This window comes from Salvelinus sp. IW2-2015, linkage group LG15, assembly GCF_002910315.2.
Source record: "Salvelinus sp. IW2-2015 linkage group LG15, ASM291031v2, whole genome shotgun sequence".
NCBI classification, from domain to species: Eukaryota; Metazoa; Chordata; class Actinopteri; order Salmoniformes; family Salmonidae; genus Salvelinus; species Salvelinus sp. IW2-2015.
The window spans coordinates 34,307,217-34,328,147 of NC_036855.1; the positions used below are offsets into that span (position 1 = coordinate 34,307,217).

Sequence of the window (20,931 nt, forward strand, 5' to 3'; positions counted from 1 at the left end):
GAGGAGGGGTGTGTGTGTGTGTTTGTGCACGTGTGTGTTAAAGATGTTTTGCTCCCCTTGCTGGGTTTGATGTGACGTGGTCTCAGGGTCATTTGTATTCTTCAGTATGTAAATCTGTGACACAACTTTTAGTGTGATACGTAACGTTAGGTTACAAAATGAATGGGATAGCAGTCATACAATATAATATGAATTATAGGACTTAGAGTATCATACGTCTTACTCGGTCGAACAATAGCATACGAATTGGATGACGTAACTTAATATACATCTTGGATGACATGTAGTATTATACATCTTTCTCTGAAACCAGGTTGCTTGTTGCCTCATAACAACAAAGGAGAATTACTGGGAGAACTAACGACAAATGTTAGAATAATTTACGTGAAAGGTTATGGAAACTGAAACAACAAAGGTTAGGTGAATTTATGTAGCAGGTTAGGTGAATTGAACACACAACCTTTGGATTGCTAGACTGTCACGGATTACAAACACCCATCCTCCCAGACCAACCTCCTTGCTTTCATTTCTGTCTAAAGTAAGTACAGTATTTGTAAGTATCATAAGTCTTGGAAGTGCTCCATTTTTTTTCTTTTTTTTTTCGTATGGCTCTGAGGCCAGGCTGGATAGAAGGACGCCTGGTCTGATCTCTTTACCTGTCACTGAAAGATGTGTGTTTGTGAATATGAGACCCCCAACCTCTCGTTCTCTCTCTCTCCCCCTCCACCTCTCTCTCTCTCTCTCTCTCTCTCTCTCTCTCTCTCTCTCTCTCTCTCTCTCTCTCTCTCTCTCTCTCTCTCTCTCTCTCTCTCGCTCTATATTAAATTACTTTCAAAGGGATTTATTGGCATGGGAAACATATGTTTACATATGTTCTCTTTCTCTCGTGCATTCCCAAACCGAAAATCTCTTGTGCATTCCCTCCCACTCCGCTCCACCTACCGTTCTCTCATTTCCCATCACCCCCTGTAAAATATTGGAGTGAGCTGTGTCAGGGTGATGTGTGTGTGTGTTTGTGTGAGTGTGTGTGTGTGAGAGAATATGGGGCAGAATGACAAGGGTGGTGGTGGGAAAGGAGACCAGGGTAGGATAGGATTTATCTGGGTAGATAACATGGAGGTATGTGCAGTAGTAATAGACCAGTTACATAGGTGTTTCAAACACTTTACTGAGTAGGCTGTTTTAGTGTGCATGGTGAGTATATATAGTGTGTGTGTGTGTGTGTGTGTCATTTCTTATCTCTCCTGATAAAACACACTATAAGGTTACCACTGCTGGTTTCAATCCAATTGCTATAAGAGAATCTGTCAGGCCTCTCTCATCTCACCTACCTTCCTCTGAGAGTCAGGTGTCACATGGCCCACAGCCAAAGTAGAAGCTCTTTTACCACCCTACTCAGAACTGTGTCACGTTGTCAAAAGTTCAGTAATTCAATTTAGTTGGAGAATATTCCTTAGTCCATTTAACTTTATTCAACTACATTTCCAATCTGTGAATTGGTGGTTTCTGAGACTGTTACTGAAACTGTAAGAAATGAAAGGTAGACTCAGCAAGATGACATCATCATACACAGGGGAGTAATTTCCTACTTAGAGAAAAAAAATAAGAATTAAAATTTGTCAAGACTGCCAGTATTAATTGTTTGGTTGTAAATCATCATCTTGCTGAGTGTAAATTACTGTAAATTATACTTATGAAACCACCTTTTTTCCTTGTCTACTCCTCTCATCCCTTTAGAAGTTGATGCCATGTCTTGCCTTCTGCTTTCTCTCCTGAAGTCCCTACGGTTTTCTTAGTGGCTGCTTTAATGTCTGTCAATGACATGCTGCCAGAGCATTGGTCGGGTCCTAAGTCTGGTCTTAAGCTAGCTGTCTGTGTTCATCAGGTACCCCACAAACAAAATCTTATCAGTAGACTACTTCCTTTGTTGTCTACCTTCCCACCACGATATCCGGAATCAGCACTTAAAGGAAACAGAGCTGGGAGGAGGAGGGATAAGTTGATATTGATTATTGACCGAATTATAATGGACATCCATACGATTCCCATGGAATTTACATAACTGCATTTCTTTTTTAACCGCACCGCATTTGAGGCCCTTCCTTACACTGTATGTTCTGATCAGTGGTATAAAGTACTGACATAAAAATACTTTAAAGTACTACTTAAGTCGTTTTTTGGGGTATCTGTACTTTACTTTACGATTTCTATTTCTCGCAACTTTTACTTCAGTACATCCCTAAAGGAAATGATGTACTTTTTACTCCATACATTTGCCCTGACACCCAAAAGTACTTGTTGCATTCTGAATGCTTAGCAGGAAAGGAAAATGGTCCAATTCACACACTTGTCAAGAGAACATCCCTGGTCATCCCTACTGCCTCTGATCTGGCGGACTCACTAAACACAAATGCTTAGTTTGTAAATTATGTTTTAGTGTTGGAGTGTGCCCCTGGCTATCCGTAAATAAATAAAAAACAAGAAAATTGTGCGGTCTGGTTTGCTTAATATAAGGAATTTGAAATGATGACACTTTTGATACTTAAGTATATATTTAAACTACATTTTCTTTTGATACTTAAGTATATTTAAAACAAAATACTTTTAGAAATTAACTTAAGGAATATTTTACTGGGTGACTTTCACTTTTACTTGAGTAAATTTCTATTAAGGTATCTTTACTTTTACTCAAGTATGACAATTGGGTACTTTTTCCACCACTGCTTCTGATAGCTATTAAGTATTTTTTTGATGGTCCCTATCAATTGCTAAAGCACAACCTGTGTTCCTCTCATGGAAAATGTGAGAGCCAATATAACATTCTCTCTCTGACAGACTGAATGCCCCATCTATAGGTATCGCCACATTAGATACAGCAGGTATGTATTTGAAAACCTTTATCCAGATATCATAATCCCAAATCTCCTCATATACAGTGCATTCAGAAAGTATTCAGACCCCTTGACTTTTTCCACATTTTGTTACGTTACAGCTTTATTCTAAAATGGATGAAAAAAAATSCTCTGCAATCTACACACAATACCCCATAATGACAATGTATAAACAGGTTTTTAGAAAATTTTGCAAATGTATTAAAAATAATAAAAATAAATACCATATTTACATAAGTATTCAGACCCTTTTCTATGAGACTCAAAATTGAGCTCAGGTACATCCTGTCTACATTTGATCATCCTTGAGATGTTTCTACAACTTGATTGGAGTCCACATGTGGTAAATTCAATAGATTGGACATGATTTGTAAAGGCCCACACCGGTCTATATAAGGTCCCACAGTTGACAGTGCATGTCAGAGCAAAAACCAAGCCATGATGCCAAACAAATTGTCAGTAGAGCTCAGAGACAGGATTGTGTCAAGGCACAGATCTGGGGAAGGGTACCAAATTTMTTTTGCAGCATTGAAGGTCTCCAAGCCAAACTGAGCAATCGGGGGAGAAGGGCCTTGGTCAGGGAGGTGACCAAGAAACTGATGGTCACCCTGATAGAGGTCTAGAGTTCCTCTGTGGAGATGGGAGGAGCTTCCAAAAGAACAACCATCTCTGCAGCACTCCACCAATCAGGCCTTTATGGTAGAGTGGCCAGACAGAAGCCACTCCTTAGTAAAAGGCACATGACAGGCTGCTTGGAGTTTGCCAAAAGGCACCTAAAGACTCTCAGACCATGAGAAACAAGATTCTCTGGTCTGATGAAACCAAGATTAAACTCTTTGGCCTGAATGCCAACCGTCACATCTGGAGGAAACCTGGCACCATCCCTATGGTGAAGCATGATGGTGGCAGCATCATGCTGTGGGGCTGTTTTTCATCGGTATGGACTGGGAGACTAGTCAGGATCGAGGGAAAGATGAACGGAGCAAAGTACAGAGAGATCCTTGATGAAAACCTGCTCCAGAGTGCTCAGAACCTCAGACTGGGGTGAAGGTTCACCTTCCAACAGGACAATGACCCTAAGCACACAGCCAAGACAACGCAGGGGTGGCTTCGGGACAAGTCTCTGAATGTCCTTGAGTGGCCCAGCCAGAGCCCGGACTTGAACCCGATCAAACACATCTCTGGAGAGACCTGAAAATATCTGTGCAGCAATACTCCCCATCCAACCTGACAGAGCTTGAGAGGATCTGCAGAGAAGAATGGGTGAAACTCCTCAAATACACGTGTGCCAAGCTTGTAGCGTCATACCCAAGAAGACTCTTTTCTTTTAAAACCACAATTAGAATCTCCCCATGGCCTCATAGAGGATCTAGATATTTTTTCTATCCTCTCTGGATTAAAACCAAATGATGATAAGTGTACTATATTACGTATTGGATCACAAAAAAATGCTAATGTTACATTACCATGTAGTTTACCAATTAAATGGTCTGACGGAGATGTGGACATACTCGGTATACAAATTCCCAAAGAAAGATATGATCTCACTCCAATAAATTTTTATAGAAAGGTAGCAAAAATAGATAAGATCTTGCTACCATGGAAAGGGAAATACCTGTCTATTTGTGGAAAAATCACCCTGATTAACTCTTTAGTTATATCACAGTTGACCTATTTGCTTATGGTTTTGCCTACACCTGCTTTTTAAATTATATGAACAAAAAATATTCCATTTTATTTGGAACGGCAAGCCAGACAAAATTAAAAGGGCCTATTTATATAGCGAATATGAATTTCGGGGGGCAGAAATGATTAAATATTAAAGCATTAGACCTCTCACTAAAGGCATCAGTCATACAAAAGTTATACTTAAATCCAAACTGGTTCTCTAGTAAATTGGTAGGAATGTCTCATCCTATGTTCAAGAATGGCCTTTTTCCCTTTATTCAGATTACACCTGCTCACTTTCGGTTGTTTGAAAAGGAAATAATCTCCAAAATATCATTATTTTTTAAACAAGCCTTAGAAAGTTGGTTGCAATTTCAGTTTAATCCACCTGAAAAGACAGAACAAATAATACAACAAATATTGTGGTTAGACTCAAATATACTAATTGATTTAAAAAAAACATATTTTTCGAAGAAGAGACACATGCACATTTGTGGCCTGCTGGAGGTCATTTTGCAGGGCTCTGGCAGTGCACCTCCTTGCACAAAGGCGGAGGTAACGGTCCTGCTGCTGGGTTGTTGCCCTCCTACGGCCTCCTCCACGTCTCCTGATGTACTGGCCTGTCTCCTGGTAGCGCCTCATGCTTCTGGCCACACGCTTGACAGACACAGCAAACCTTTTTGCCACAGCTCGCATTGATGTGCCATCCTGGATGAATGCACTACCTGAGCCACTTGTGTGGGTTGTAGACTCCGTCTCATGCTACCACTAGAGTGAGAGCACCGCCAGCATTAAAAAGTGACCAAAACATCAGCCAGGAAGCATAGGAACTGAGAAGTTGTCTGTGGTCACCACCTGCAGAATCACTCCTTTTTTGGGGGTGTCTTGCTAATTGCCTATAATTTCCACCTTTTGTCTATTCCATTTGCACAACAGCATGTGAAATTTATTGTCAATCAGTGTTGCTTCCTAAGTGGACAGTTTGATTTCACAGAAGTGTGATTGACTTGGAGTTACATTGTGTTTGTTTAAGTGTTCCCTTAATTTTTTGAGCAGTGTATATATGGGGGATACAATCTTCCCAGCTCTGCAGATTTTGCTGTGAGGAGGCAGAGTCATTAGATCATTTATTTTAGTATTGTCCATATGTAGTCGTTTTTGGTCACAGGTCCAGAAATGGCTGAAGAATTGCAACATTTGCCTAAAACTAACGCTGCAGATAGCAATACTGGGTGATTTGAAAAGCCATAGTCAATCAATCAATAATAGAATAATTATTTTAGCAAAAATAATTATTTTGAATTTAAATCTGTAGAAGCTATGACAATAGAAAGGTCAGAATTTTGTGAAGCATCACAGCACAGTTGAAAAATATATGGCAAATAGAAATCCAAAATGGATGATGTTGAGAGATAGATGCGTGGGGTTCAATGGAGCTGAAGGGTGGGACTAATAACAAGATAACCAATGTGAAACATACGGGGTCTGTAAATGTATATACAGTAGGTTCACAATTTTATGAAATAGCACAGTTACAAATAGAAATCTAACTGGATGGACATCAGAAAACGAGGAAGGACTTAAAACAAACAAATATATTCTATTGTAAAATAGATTGTGTCTGTAAAATGTGTATAAGATGTATAAACTGAAGGTAGAAGCCTAAGTGTTTATTATTTACTCCAATTGGGGGAAGGGTGGTAGGGTTTGCGGGGAATAATAAAGGTACATTCTTAAAAAAGTATGTGTATCTATATAGGTATGTTATGTATAATGTGTAATATGTATGGCATACGTGTATGTATATGGATATATTTACAAAAAATATATATGGGGGATTGGAAATGATACAGACAATTATGTTGATGGAAGCAACAATCTTTCCGCAATATTAAGCTGATCCACCCCTTTAAAAAAAAAGATTAAAAAAAGAAGACTCTAGGCTGTAATCGCTGCCAAAGGTGCTTTAACAAAGTACTTGGTAAAGGGTCTGAATACTTATGTAAATGTGATATTTCAGTTTATTWAAAAAAAAACATTTTAGCAAAAAATTCAAAAATCCAGTTTTTGCTTTGTCATTATGAGGTATTGTGTGCAGATTGATGAGAGGAAAAAAACGATTTACTCAATTTTAGAATAAGGCTGTAACCTAACAAAATGTGGAAAAAGTCAAGGGGACTGAATACTTTCCGAAGGCACTGTACCCTGGTTTCTGGTGGGCATATCTCTTTTTCTAGGTAAAGGTGACGTTTTTTAAAAGTATCGTGATATTCCCTTCTATTGAGTGTTTTTTCTTTCCCTTCAGACAGAGGATACTGTCCTTTGCAGGTGCATCCGAGCTGAGAAGCGGAAGAGCAAATTCGAAGAGAGAATTCCTTGTAAATGCAACCATGCCTGTGTTTTTTTCTCCTATAACAATATAAGTAGGCTTTGGAGTTCCTGGAGAGCGGCCAGGGTCTCATCTCTCTACCCTCCCTGGATGTAGTGTTTACCCTATCTTTATTGATCTATCTCAGAGTAATGCTTTTGAAGTTCAAGAAGCAAAGACAATGCAACAGGCCAGTGTGTTTCTGATCTCCAGCTGAAGGCTGCAGCAGCTTGCCTTGTACCGTGCAGAAACAAAAACACCATTACAAAGAACACTGACATGGAAAACACCATAGATACCACGTGCATCAAATAGGATTTGAGTTGACACGTTCCTCATACCAAAAGTGGATTTGAAATCAAAGCAGAGCATTTATGGAATGATTCCGATGGACTGTTCAAAATGACAATGTCAGCGATTTGACAGGTGGGCAATATATTCTCTTTGCTAAAGGAACAGGGCTGGTACAGTACAGTACAGACAGGGATGCCTGTGTTACTGCGTAGGTACACAGTATGATTGGCCCAGATGGGAGGGACTGGGCTACACCTCGGTCTCCAACGCATCCATTCCTATACTCACCTCACCTTGATAGGCGATGGAATGGCCTGCGAAATTGGCACCTAATTGGTTTACATTCATTTTGAACAGAAGACAGTTCCCTTAGCAACTGTTCCCCTGTGTTTGTAGGCGACCTGAGGCCCTTTAAGCCAGTCATCAGATGTAAATATTTGATGTGTCCCAGGCCGGTGTGCGGCGGTTGGGTGTCTGGTAACCCAAATGAGGTTCCTGTCTTATGCTGAGCGATAGATGTTTGCCATGTTATCTCACATCCAGGATGGACACTTACATTATCAGCATGGCCGCTGTCCACGGGTCGGTTGCAGCAGGCCAAAGGAGTTTATTTACAGGTCAAAAACTGGATCCGCTCACCTGTAACGAGCGGTAGTGGTCTGCAGTAACATTAACACAGACCCCAAACATGAATCGCATCATCAGAACTAAAATGGACAGGCCAAGATAGGATAATATTATTTACTGCAAATGAGGTATGATGTCAAGTAGTAAGGTACAAAAGATGAAAAGATGATCAAATCTACAAACTAAAGACAATATCTAAACATAACAGGCTGGTTCCCAGAGCCAGATTAAGCCTAGTCCTGGACTAAATGGCACAAATACATTTTGCAGGTCAGGACTAGGCTTTTAAGATGCTTTTCGTATGAGAACCATCTAATCAGCTTGGAGTGCTAAAGTGTAATTAAGGTTAAAAGGAAAACAGACAGAGTTTATTTCCATTTTGCAATTACTAGCCTACTGACTCAACATCAATTAGGCAATGCACTATGACATGACGTCAGTAAGAGAGACGTGGTTAGGTAGTAGGCCTAATCACACACGAAGAGTTTACTTCTAAAATGCTAAAGCCACACATTTTTTTTCTCATCAGGAATGATTGCTTATGGGTACCTTCATGTGTGTGTGTTTAAAATATTACTCTTCTCAGATTTAGATTTTTTTTGGCCAAACGCTATACATTCATTAATTAGCTGGAATGGAATGTTCGTATCCTGTGTGTTTGACTGTGATATGTGGTTCTCTCACCTAGCTTTCTTAGGATGAATRMATATTAAGTKGCTCTGGACAAGAGCATCTGCTAAATGACTAAAATATCAAATGTACATGTTTTACAGATCTCATCTTAATGTATTGAATCAGGTGATAGCTTTGGAACAAATACAAAATATGTCATTGAACAACCTCATGCCACGATTAGATCATGAAAAAACACATGCAATCTCTTTCATAATCTCTTTCACCAATTTTTCTGAAAATGGATATATAGCATTTTGGAATAAAACTCCTCTCACTCACCCACCACACACACAACACTGTGCTCCACATTGGGCCGGTGTTCCATTACTGCTGACTAACTCGTGTGGGCGGTGTGTGTGTGCGTGCGCGTGCACGTGGAAAGGGTGCGTGAGAGCTTATATGCTTTAGCGTGTGGTGTGTGTGTGTGTGTGTGTGTGTCAGCAGCAGAGAGCAGTTTCTCAGGTCATCTGGGACAGAGGAACCAGGGAAATCTGGGCCAGTTCAACATGATCCCTGAAACATAACCTGGTACTACAGTGCTGAGTGTTATACAGCTAGTAGCTAATCACCCACTGCGAATATTCACCCCTCACCTCTCCACTGTCATAGGTCATGTGTGGTGTGGCTGAGCTGAGTACGTGCTCCACATCAGTGGTGGGACGTGCTCCACATCAGTGGTGGGACGTGCTCCACATCAGTGGTGGGACGTGCTCCACATCAGTGGTGGGCGTGTTACTTTTTTCCCTAAAGACCTGTGGTAATCGGTCCTATCCAATTTCATACTACAGCATGTAGACCAAACGGGAGGTATTTACATAGTCATGTGCACATACTATATACAGCTGAGTCCTAATTGCACTTTTTCAGATGAATGACAACTCCAGTCCCAATTTCATTTACATTAAAGCAGCAATCCGCAGTAGGAACAATAACAACGCGTCCTCCCCGTCCCTGTTTCAGTAAAAAGTGATGGGGCTTGAGAAATGTAACCACTCTCAAATTCGTAGACATAGCATGTTTTGAGGCTATATAGTGTTTGTTTACATTTACTTTGTTGACAAACATTGGAGTAAAAAAACAACACATTTTGGGTTCTGATGGGGTGCGACAGTTGAACTAAGCTCATGAGGCATTTCTAAGTTATATTCTTCAAGAATCAAGGGGTACATATCATAAAGTTCAAAAATGGATGTAGCAACTTCTGATTTGCCTCTTTAATTACTCCTTTATAGCATGCAAAGTCATTGCAGTAAATTATACTAGAAAATGTGCTGCGCCACAAAACACCTTAGTGAAACAGAAGWGTGGAGGAGCATGTCATATAATGTATCTGCTTACCTTACCAAGTATGAAGCCAGTTTTGGTTGATAAGAGTAGCTGGTAGAGTGTTAATGCCCGACGGTTTGAGGATATTACCACCATGTCTTCCTTCTCTTCATTTCCTCCTACAAAAACATTTCCCACTACACTCACATTAAAGGCTGCGACATCATCTGAACTAACACCTAATGAGGATGTACTGCAGGGGAATAACAGTGAAAAGTAATGATACAATCTCGTTGGACATTCAAAGCGAAAATAAGTCACACCACATGCTTCTTTCATCATTGCATTTATTGCTGAAGGCTTTTATGAAGACGATAGCATCTGTACACTATCATATCAACACAGTGGCCAKCTTAACTGAGGCCTGAGAGGGATGACCTGCAACGCCTCATTCTCATTGGCCAGCCTAATAAAGGGGAGGAGCACCACAGAATAGACACACAGCACCGGAGTAGGAGGAAGTTGCCCCTGGTCAGGTGTATGATTTCCCCTTAATGTTAAAGTTAGAATTTGAGGTGCGTAAGCTGATCCCAGATCTGTGCTTAAGGGAAACAACTGTCCAGAGCCACAGTACCCCCAAGAGCTCTGAGAACAAGAGCAATAAAAACACAATAACACAATACAAAAAACACTACAATTAAAAACATGAATCTTTATTGTACAGTCTACTATTTACCAAGTATTTTCTTAGAAGTGTCATAGTAAAATGTTCGTTACATAATAGTTACCGTATCATTAATAATTCGTTTTGGGGGTGGGATTCATTAAATCCAGCACCATTAAAGTAAGCGCCAGAAAATACCCATTGTCACCACATAATTAAATGTGGTGTAAATACCAGGCAAATACCAGCTGAAAGGGGGTGTTACTGGCTGTCACCGTCATTTCTGTATTAGTGGGGAAACGTGGAATAGAAAACAAAATGCACACCAAACAGGCTTTTACACAGCTTGACATTCTGACTGACATTCAACCGTATTGGTAACCAGGTGGGACATGGGTGAGAAGTTCACATAACTAAGTCTTTAGAGGCCGTTGGAGGCCTGATACCCTGGGTTACACAGTTTGAGCTAGGAAGGTGCAAGGCTAAGACAAACTGCATACAGCAGCAATATACAGTACTTTAGCTTCTCGAATTCCCACCCCATATAGGTAACGGTCTGTTRGGGGTTATGACGATGAGGATGATGAAGAAAAGGCTGTTGCCAGCTGATTGCACTAGAGATGAGATCCGCCAATGGGATCGCAGTGTGGATGCCCTGTATGTATGCGTTTGAGGTCCATGAGGCAGGTAGTGCGGGTCAGAGTTACCCTCTACAGGTGATACAGCACTGTTTCTGGATGGACCTGAGGGAGCAGCGGCCCAGCAACTTCAGCTTGTCACAGAACCGAGACGACATGCTGTTCTTCCTACACAGCGGACCTACACAATCACAACGCAGGAGAGAACAGGACAGACCACTGGCTTAGTTCAACTGCAATATACTGCACGTCGATCAACAGCATACATGTCAAACAAATATAGCTTCAGTATGAACTATTTCTTTATCTTATGGTGAAATATCCTTGCTAAATAGCCAACAGGGAGGGATGGGTGTTTGTCTTACCAGTGTTAGTCTGACACTCCTGCATGTGGCATTTCCTGAGTGTGTCAGGCCTGCTGCTCTGCTCACACAGACTGTTCTCCACAGAGTCGGAGTCCTCAACAACACAGCGCACCACGCGATGCTGCAACCCCTCGCCACAACTCACAGAGCACTGACACACGCACAGAAGACAGCAGACATTACTAACACACACAGACACACTAGTCCCCACTGACAAATCGCACCRTGCAATGCACACTCTGAACATGCAACAGTCACAAAGTTTGCACATACTGTAGGTAAATCAATATGCTGCAAGTGATGAACTGTAAGTAAATATGTTCCCTGGAACCTTTACCTCCTCCCAGTCCTGTGGGTCCCAGTAGCTGCAGGGCTGCAGGTTGCAGGTCTCTGTGTCGTTTGGCCTCTGGGTGGCGCTACAGCGCTGCGGCTCAGGGCAGTATACCAGCCGCTCCTTCAATCCACCACTACAGCTACGAGAACACTGGCGATGAAAGGGGTTCATATTTACAATCATATTCACAATCATATTCAAACTCATTTAATTTTATTAATACTAGAAAATAGTATATGGACCAAAGCCAGTCAGCATGTGTCAATATATGTGTCTCTGCATGCATGCATGCATGCGTGTGTGTGCGTGCGCATGTGTGTGCGCATGTGTGTGTATATGTACTTGTCCCCAGGGGGAGGTTCTCCAGGGCTGGCAGGGTTGGGGACGACAGGACAGGGTGCTGGGCGGCCTGGAGGACAGGACTTGGCAGTGGAACGGTCTCAGTGGACGTCCCTTCTGCTCGTCCACACACTGCACCTCACGCTGCCTCCTCCCCACCACCTCACACCCCTTCGGACACTACAGAGAGAGAGGGAGAGAGAGAGAGAACGAGAGGGAGAGAGAGAGCCAGTATAATACCTTGTCTGTCCTTCTTATTATGTGATTTGTAGGCTTTTATTTTAGAGTGGTCCTCGACTCGGCATGTAAAGGACATCGCATTTCATATGGCCATGCAACAATGTCACTAATACACTTGTTTCTGCTTTAGCTGACGTGTTGCTGTCTTGCGTAGTTGTAGAAACTTGTAGAAAAGTTGCAGAAACTTGCAGTTGCTAGAGCATGGTGTTTGCAAGACCAGGATTATGGGTAAAACTCCCCGGGACCAGCCATATGTAAAATGTATGCACACATGACTAAGCCGCTTCGGATAAAAGTGTCTGCTAAATGGCATATGTTATTATATTAGCTATAGAAAGCAGAGACAGTCAGGTACAGTGTGTCCAGGCTACTGACCTTGCTCCAGTTGCCACTCAGCCAGGTGACACAGGGGCGCAGGTGGCAGGTGCGAGCTGGTTCTGGTCTCTTCAGGTTGGCACAGTCCGATTCCTGCTGTGAGCTACACAGCACTGGCCTCCACACTGCCCCCAGGCCACACGACGTTGAGCACTGGCCCGGACAACAGGCGAGAAGAGAGAGAGAGGAAGACGGAAAGTATGTAGTATAGCATAGAAATGTTTCTGGCTTGTGATTGTTCTAATAACCAAAATGCATTGTATGATTATAGCAGGAATGGGCAACTGGCGGTCCACCCCACCATCAAAGGCCCTCGGATCAATTCCCACTCCCCCCAAAATAAATCAATAATACAAATAAAACAAATGTAGGAACTCAAGTCAGTGTCTCAACTTACTGTTGTGAGTTAGAATAGTAGAATGTGTAAGGTGCAATTTAGAAACGTGTCAGCAGTTTTTCTCTTGTTATTAGTCACTGATAGTCAGTCAATTAGCCCATGTCAACTAAATATTTTTAGATTGCTAAGTTAGCTGGCCGCGAAACTATCTAAACTGGTTATCAGGGTCGAATTACCGGCCGGGGGGCCCCCATTGATTTTATTAGCCAGTTTCACTCAGATATCATATTTAAAATGGCAACCTATAGCAAAATGTGTAGAATTGCATGAAATTTGTTAAACAATTGCAAAATCTTCTTTCCGTCCCATGTAAAAATGTGTAGAATTGCAGCAAACTTGCATTAAAACTGCAAACATTTTCTCTACAGCCCATGGCAAAATGTGTAGATTTGCACGAAATGAACTATGGTATGGACGTGGGTACGCAGATCCACCAGCAACTGCGGCCCCTCACGATGAGTTCAGATTTTTGTGTGACCCCCATCCCTATACAAGTTGCCCAACCCTGGCCTATAGGGTCATCAACAAGCTCATAAACACAGAGGGTTATTTTCTCCTGTACTCACCTCGCTCCAATTACCCACCAACCAGAACACCTCCATGCTGATTGGCTCTTGGGCTTTCAGGTAACCATAATCACTGGCGAAGGTCACTACGGTACTCCCTGGTCTCTGCTCCTGACCTTTGCCTTTTGAATGAGGGGAGGGGCTTTTAGAACCCGAGGCAGGCCCTTTAGAATGTGGGCCTGGCTTTATAGAACGGGGAGCAGCGCTGCCACTCTTGGGGGTCTCAATGGGCTTTTTCCGTTTAATGATCCTCACAGTGGGGCCGGGGGCCTCTGGGGTTGGGCTGCTGACGTACAGGGCATCGCTAGTGTGGGAAATGCCTTCTGTAATGGGATACAGTCCTTGTGTAGTGTGGTAAGGGGCTATAAGTGTACTCCTCATCCCCGCTGTGTGTGCCCGGGGTATAGGGGTGGTGTGGGGCACCCTGGTTGTCCGTTTGGTGAAAGGGTTGATAGAAGGGGTGGTGTTGGGGGGAGTGACGGTGTAGCGGCTGTTGTTCATAGCCCAGTGCGCAGTGCTGGTTTGTGGGGTTGAGGGGGAGGTAGTGAGGGGTACTCTGGTTGTGTGTTGGGTTGTACGTGATGTTGTTGGGACGCTTGTGTGTGGTGTGGATGTAGGGTGTAACCTGGTGGTGGTCACGGTGGGCGGTGATTGGATGGGGGTCCTGAGAGAGGATTCCGTGGTAAAAATGTCCAGATCTGTACGCCCCTCCTCCTCTGTAGTCACATCCTCCACTACATAGTCATACCCCGGGGTGTACGTAACCCCCAAATCTGGAAACACAAAATCAGCTGCACTCCCCTCCTCCTTTTCCTCATCCTCCTCTTCTTTCTCTCTCATGTCCCTCTCCCCGTTCTCTGTTTCAGTAGTACTGGTCGTAATAAACGCCCGGTCCTTGTCCTCCACATGCCCATTCTTCACCACATGGTTATCGACGTCAATGATATCAGTGGCTGTGGAGGACCGTTGGAGGGGCTTGGTGGTAGAGGTGGTGATGGGGGTTGCAGTTCTCTCAGTCACTGTAACAGTGCTGGTTCCGGGTGTAGCGGTGGTGCTGGTGCTTTTGGGGCCCCGGGTGTGCGTAACTGGCTGCCTGGTTGGGGGTCTCTTGGGCAGGTAGACACGCCGGTATTTAGGGGGTGGTCCCGGGCGCCGTCGGAGGCCTGCGCTTGGGCAGCTCTGCAGGGCACACAGCGACTTGGAGCGAGGCATGGTTTTGATGTCACACTTTTTTGGGGGTGCGGTCAGGCAGGTGACCGTCCGGGAGCGCACGCTACCACCACATGTCACTGGGCACTGAGAGAGAGATTAAATAGGTTAAAAACAGAGCAAGGAGAGAGAGATTAAATAGGTATCTTAACAGAACAAGGAGAGAGATTAAATAGTTATTAATAGAGCAAGGAGAGGAGAGAGAGAGAGAGAGAGAGAGGAAGAGAAGAAGAGAGAGAGAGAGAGAGGAGAGAGAGAGAGAGAGATTAAATAGGTTATTTAACAGACCAAGGAGAGAGAGAGAGATTCAATAGGTTATTAACAGAACAAGGAGATAGATTAAATAGGTTATTAATATAGAGAGAGAGATTAAATAGGTTATTAACAGAGTAAGGAGAGAGAGAGAGATATGAAAGGTTATTAACAGAACAAGGAGAGAGAGAGATGAAATAGGTTATTAACAGAACAAGGAGAGAGAGATGAAATAGGTTATTAACAGAACAAGGAGAGAGAGATTAAATAGGTTAATAACAGAACAAGGAGAGAGAGAGAGAGATTAAATAGGTTATTAACAGAACAAGGAGAGAGAGATTAAATAGGTTAATAACAGAACAAGGAGAGAGAGAGAGAGAGATTAAATAGGTTGTTAACAGAACAAGGAGAGATTAAATAGGTTAATAACAGAACAAGGAGAGAGAGAGAGAGATTAAATAGGTTATTAACAGAACAAGGAGAGATAGAGAGAGTGGCAGAGAATGGGAGAGAAAGGAGAAGAAGAGAATAGTACCATGCTCCAGTTGCCCGCGGCCCAGTCGGGTCCACAGAGCTGGTCTCTGTTGCAGGGAACCACAGGTTTGGGTTTGAGCAACTGTTTACAGTCCCCAGAGTGGAGCACCCTCTCCTCCCCAGCCACCGTGCGCACACACAGCACTGTGCGCTTCCTCACCCCTCCCGAACCACAGGTGGCAGAGCACAGCTGCCAGCGCCCCACCCACCACCTACACAGGGGGAGAGGAGAGAGAGTGTGAGATAAGGGCCCTGAACAAATTTGTGTTGGTCTGATTTGCTTCTGAAATGAATAGGTGTCAAAAAACAACAGGGCCAACAGTCAACAGACACTAATAACACCTGTTGAGTTAATGCGCTTTTTAACTGTATTTATATGAGATCAGCATTAATATTGCAGATAGATTGTGAGTTCCATCAATTTAATTGTTTGCATAATTTCTAATCACATTTATTTAAAGGTTTTATTTATACTCCCCTCCAACCCTACCATCCCTACGCTGATTGGAGTAAACTAAGGGACAACAATACTTCTACTGCTACTTACAGCTATTTTCTCTCACATCTATGGTACCTGTAGTTAATTATACATATATTCCTAATTTCTTCAAGTGCTGGATTTTCACCCACAGCGGCCAATCCACCATTCTGATCTTAACTCCAACCCTCCGATGTTCACAGATTCACCCATCTTTCCCAGTATAATGYCATTTTGTTATTTCATTTTTAATACATTCCTCCATTTTACTATGATGTCTTATTAGGGTACTGAACCTCCTTATTTGTAACATTACCGATATTGCCCTAAAAATAAACACCTTACCCAAGAGTATAATGATATTTCCCATTGACGGATCGTGGTTTTTCAGAYCCCGTAACAATACAGTTTGCTGTTCCATCTGAACCCTGATATTATGACATAACAACCATGCCTGGACCTGACTCTGCAGTCTGCACAAGGCTGACTGTTCAATGCCCCATATATTGAACATTATTTTTGTAGCAAGCATTTTATATAATAGCCTAAATTAAAACAAATGTAATTGTGTCAATTGTTGTTTTATATGTCAGTTCATAGACCTGTTGCCAAGGTATGAGGACATCAAAGACCTGTTCCCAACTGACTTCAATTTTATACAGCATTGCTGTTAAACCTTTTAACTTTCAGTGATTTATGCTAATCATTTTGAGCCATTTATGATTTTTAATGGGTGTCAGAGAGACTAATTATTTAATTCCTTCTTTAAGTAACGGTCTCTTCCAATTTTGTGGCAGAGCAGCTACCAATCAATCAAATGTATTTATAAAGCCCTTTTTACATAAGCAGATGTCACAGTGTTTATACAGAAACTCAGCCTAAAACCCCAAAGTGCAAGCTATGCAGATGAGTTGATTATAATGTTGTATTGAGCATACACATCTATACACTGTTGTTAGTTGCTTGTATGACATCATTTTACCGTCCTTGTTTAAAATGTCCTTCATAAATATTATACTCTTCTTGTACAATTGTGTCCAATATATATATATTTTGCCATATTATTTGCTGTAATACTTTTAAACATAGGATGAGCCTCTCTTAGTAGCTTGCTTGAAATCCAGTTTGGATTTAGATACAATGGAGACTAAGAGAGAGGTTTAATGCCTTAATATTTAATCGTTTTAACTCTCCAAACCCTAATGTTCGTTACATAAATATGTTCGTTTAACTTTGTCTGATTTGCCATCCCAAAAAAAGGGAAATATTTTTTCCTGATTTGAAAAAATATTATTCTGGAGTTGGTAGAGCCATGAATAAATATATAAACTGCGATATCTCTTGAGAATGAATCAGTGTAATCTTCCCGGAAATGGATAGGTGTTTCCCTCTCCACGGTTTCAAAATTCAATCTATTTTCCTAAGTTCGCTAGTTGCAAGATCGCTCAACTTTTCCTGGATATGTACACCAAGTACATAGACTTTACTATCCACCCATTTCATCGGGAGACCACATGGCAATTTAAAAGTTTATTTATTTTAAAGACACAACCCATAATATAGTACACTTATCATAGTTGGGTTTGAGTCCAGAGAAACTGGAGAAATTATCCAGGTCCTCAATGAGGCCCTTCAAGGTTGAAGACTGAGGACTCAAGAGAATCACTTGAATCATCGGTGTACATTGAGCCTTTTGTCTCTAATCCATACATTTTTAGCCCCTTAATGTTATCATTCGATTTTTAATGCTAACAGTTCCTAATAAATAGGTATGTTGACAGAGGGCAACCTTGTTTTATGCCTCTTGACAATTCAAAGTTCTCAGAGAAGTAACCGTTATTTATTATTTTACATAAAGGATTTGTACTTTTACTTTTGCCCATGATAGATTATCCATAGTTATTAACAATGTAACTGAGTTACAGTGTTAAAAACATAGAACTATASTAGAAATAAGACAGGTGTTATAGAGTATTCGTCATAGTACTCGGGAAACTAAGGAACCTGGCGGGGCAGTCCATGTTCTTGCACTTGCGGTGTCGGTCCTCTGGGCGGCTCTCTGGGTCACAAAGAGCCTCATCGACCACGCCCACCTCCAACTCAAAACACCTGACAGGCTGCTGCTGCTCACCTGGACGTCACAGAACACAGGCAGGGAAGGGTTTCGGTAGATGCTAAGTGGGATCCTTGGGATGACCCTAACTTAAACCCTAACCTTAATCCCTACCCTTACCTAACCCTAACCTTAACCTGTTAAATGTAAACTTCAATGGAGTTGGTTCGTCCCAAGCATCCCACTTAGCATATTATAAAAGGTGTCTGTCTGAATAATCATACTGTATGCTCTGACACTCAATACTGCTCACCTGTCTGATTAGACTGTAATAAGTCCAGACCATCAGAATCCAAAATCCACATCTCTCAACATATGATAAGTTAACACAGGGACTACAAATAAAAAGCATATCATAAGTTGTTTAAAAGACAACCCCTCACCTAGCCCACAGGTGGTGCTACAGTCTGTCCAGGCCCCATGCCTCCACCTGTACTCCGGCTTGATGACCTCATTTCCTGTCTGGCGGTTCCTCTTGATTGTGTACTCATACTTTATACCTGGATTCTTTTCCTGGTACAGCAACTGGACAACAGGAAACACACACTAAATGGTTAGGCTGTGTGTATCATATCTGAATCCTGATCTAGCTGGTCAATATCTAGCTGGATTTTTTTCATGTGTATGGTGTGTATGGTGTGTATACCTGGATCATGACCGGTTGTTTGGTGGGTCCAGGGGAGGTAAGGTTCTCCAGGTTCCCGCTGCGCTCGTAGTAGAAGGTGGTTCCGCCTGCCTTGTACTCTCCATTCCATTGGATGATGTACTCGCCATTCAGGAAATACTCCTCTGACCCCTGACCCCGCAGAGCCAGAAAGTTCCCCGCCTCCTCCATTTCCTGGACCACAATGTCACGTGCCCCCTCTGGGATCACTCCCACGTCCACGTAGCCTGTGACAGGAGGAAGGAGAATCAGCTGTGTTAGTGCTGGGCTGGAACAAAAGCCTGAAAACCCTGTGGGACCCTAAACCTACAATGGTATCAAAGCTAAAGAAATKAAATGCAAGCAGAGGCATGACAAAGACACTGTTAAACACAGAATGAATCATGGTTGCAGGTTGCAACGTGGGAGAGGCCAGAGCTTACAGAGGCCACCATGGCAGCCAGCTATATGGTTACACCAACATCCAGACTTCCAGACTCTCTGTGATCTTTAATAGAGGGTGGGAGAGTGGCGTGTGTGTGTGTGTGTGTGCCTTGGGTGGCGGGGTGGGGTAACCCTGTCTCTCGTCTGTAACAGTGTGTGTGGGAGGGCACTGCTCTGGTAGGGTCTCTGGTTTTTAATAGTGTGTGGATGTGTGGGGGAGGTGTTGGTGTGTGTCTGTTTGTGAGGGTAAAAGAGGGGGGGTAAGCATTACTTTGGATCTCAGCTCTGCCCTTTGAAGTTTCATACATCTGAGCCGGAGGGTGTCCGTAAAAGGGCACTGGAGACACACACAGACACACACACACACACAGTGGATGTCTGGGAGGTAAGGTTGAGATCTGGGTCTGCATTCCAAACATGAAGCTCACTCCCTTCTCCCAGTCCTGGATGACTTGTCCTACCATATATGAAGGGATCATGCAGCCAGCACTGGAATGCATCTACCTACTACCTGCAGTTTGAAAGCTTATTTCCTGCAATTCTACACTTTTTGCCGTGGGTCAGAGAGAAAAATGTGCTGTTTTATAGCTCATCTAATGCTATTCTTCACATTTTGCCATGAGGCTGAGAGAACATTTTGCGGTTTTAAAGCTAATTTCATGCAATTATACACAATTCTATATGCTATCTGGGGGGCCCACAATCCAAACCCCCCTCTCCCCCCCTCTCCTGACCGGAACAGTCACTCAATACTGGAATATATTCAGTAACTGAAAGTATGGGGTGCACGTCCAACTGACGTGAGATCGTGTGTGTGGTGTAACGTTACTCATTCAAATAACCCCATGGAATGTCATAATAAAATGATAGGGATTATATTAATTATAAGGATAATAGATTGAAGATAGTATAAACTGCTGATCGCCTCATATGGGAGCAGGTAGCACAAATCTATTGATTTGTGCTAATGCTAGGTAGGTTTTGACATTTTGGTAGGGCCGTGCCAGTTCTAGCTAAATCTCAGAATATAATTCATTATAGGGCTAATAGATTGAAATTGGTATCAATTGCGGATCTCCTCTCATGGGAGCAGGTAGCATTATTAGTCTATGTTCGCTAGCTAGTTAGTGTCATACAGGTTCAATTGTATCACTTTCCAAAAAGAATGATATGATACCAAGGTAAAAGGCAGTAAATGCTCCATTTACCTTGGTTTCACAGTAACTTCTTGCAGTTACTGCTAATATGACCCCCATTTTCTCCAAAACACAATACAATAGAGGCAGGATACTAGTCCACATGATTAAGCATGTATTTTATGTAGCGAAAATGACAACAACTAATGTTTTGACCATATGAGCAGTTACTGCCTTTTTGCATGGTAGGGCAGTATAGTAAGCTACAATAATGTCCTGCTCTGAAGAGAACCTATCAATCTATCTTTCTCTCTGGCTGTGAGGTCACGGAGGTCACTAGTGAGTCATTCTCTCAAAAATGCAGATGTACTGGAGTCAGACCGACAAATATGCCAAAGACAGCAAGACAAATAAC

General features: G+C 42.4%; 1 protein-coding gene across 1 annotated transcript in view; it reads right to left on the reverse strand.

Annotated features, from left to right (window-relative positions):
* Positions 1–10,481: 10,481 nt before the first annotated feature.
* Positions 10,482–20,931, reverse strand: part of LOC111974367 (A disintegrin and metalloproteinase with thrombospondin motifs 12-like) — a 46,301-nt gene continuing 35,851 nt past the window's right edge. The window contains 10 exon segments of the mRNA XM_070447356.1: positions 10,482–11,272; positions 11,457–11,607; positions 11,794–11,940; positions 12,133–12,309; positions 12,745–12,897; positions 13,708–15,003; positions 15,704–15,914; positions 18,185–18,311; positions 18,677–18,818; positions 18,940–19,184. Coding sequence (XP_070303457.1) covers positions 11,157–11,272; positions 11,457–11,607; positions 11,794–11,940; positions 12,133–12,309; positions 12,745–12,897; positions 13,708–15,003; positions 15,704–15,914; positions 18,185–18,311; positions 18,677–18,818; positions 18,940–19,184 — 2,765 coding nt within the window. The 3' untranslated portion in view covers positions 10,482–11,156.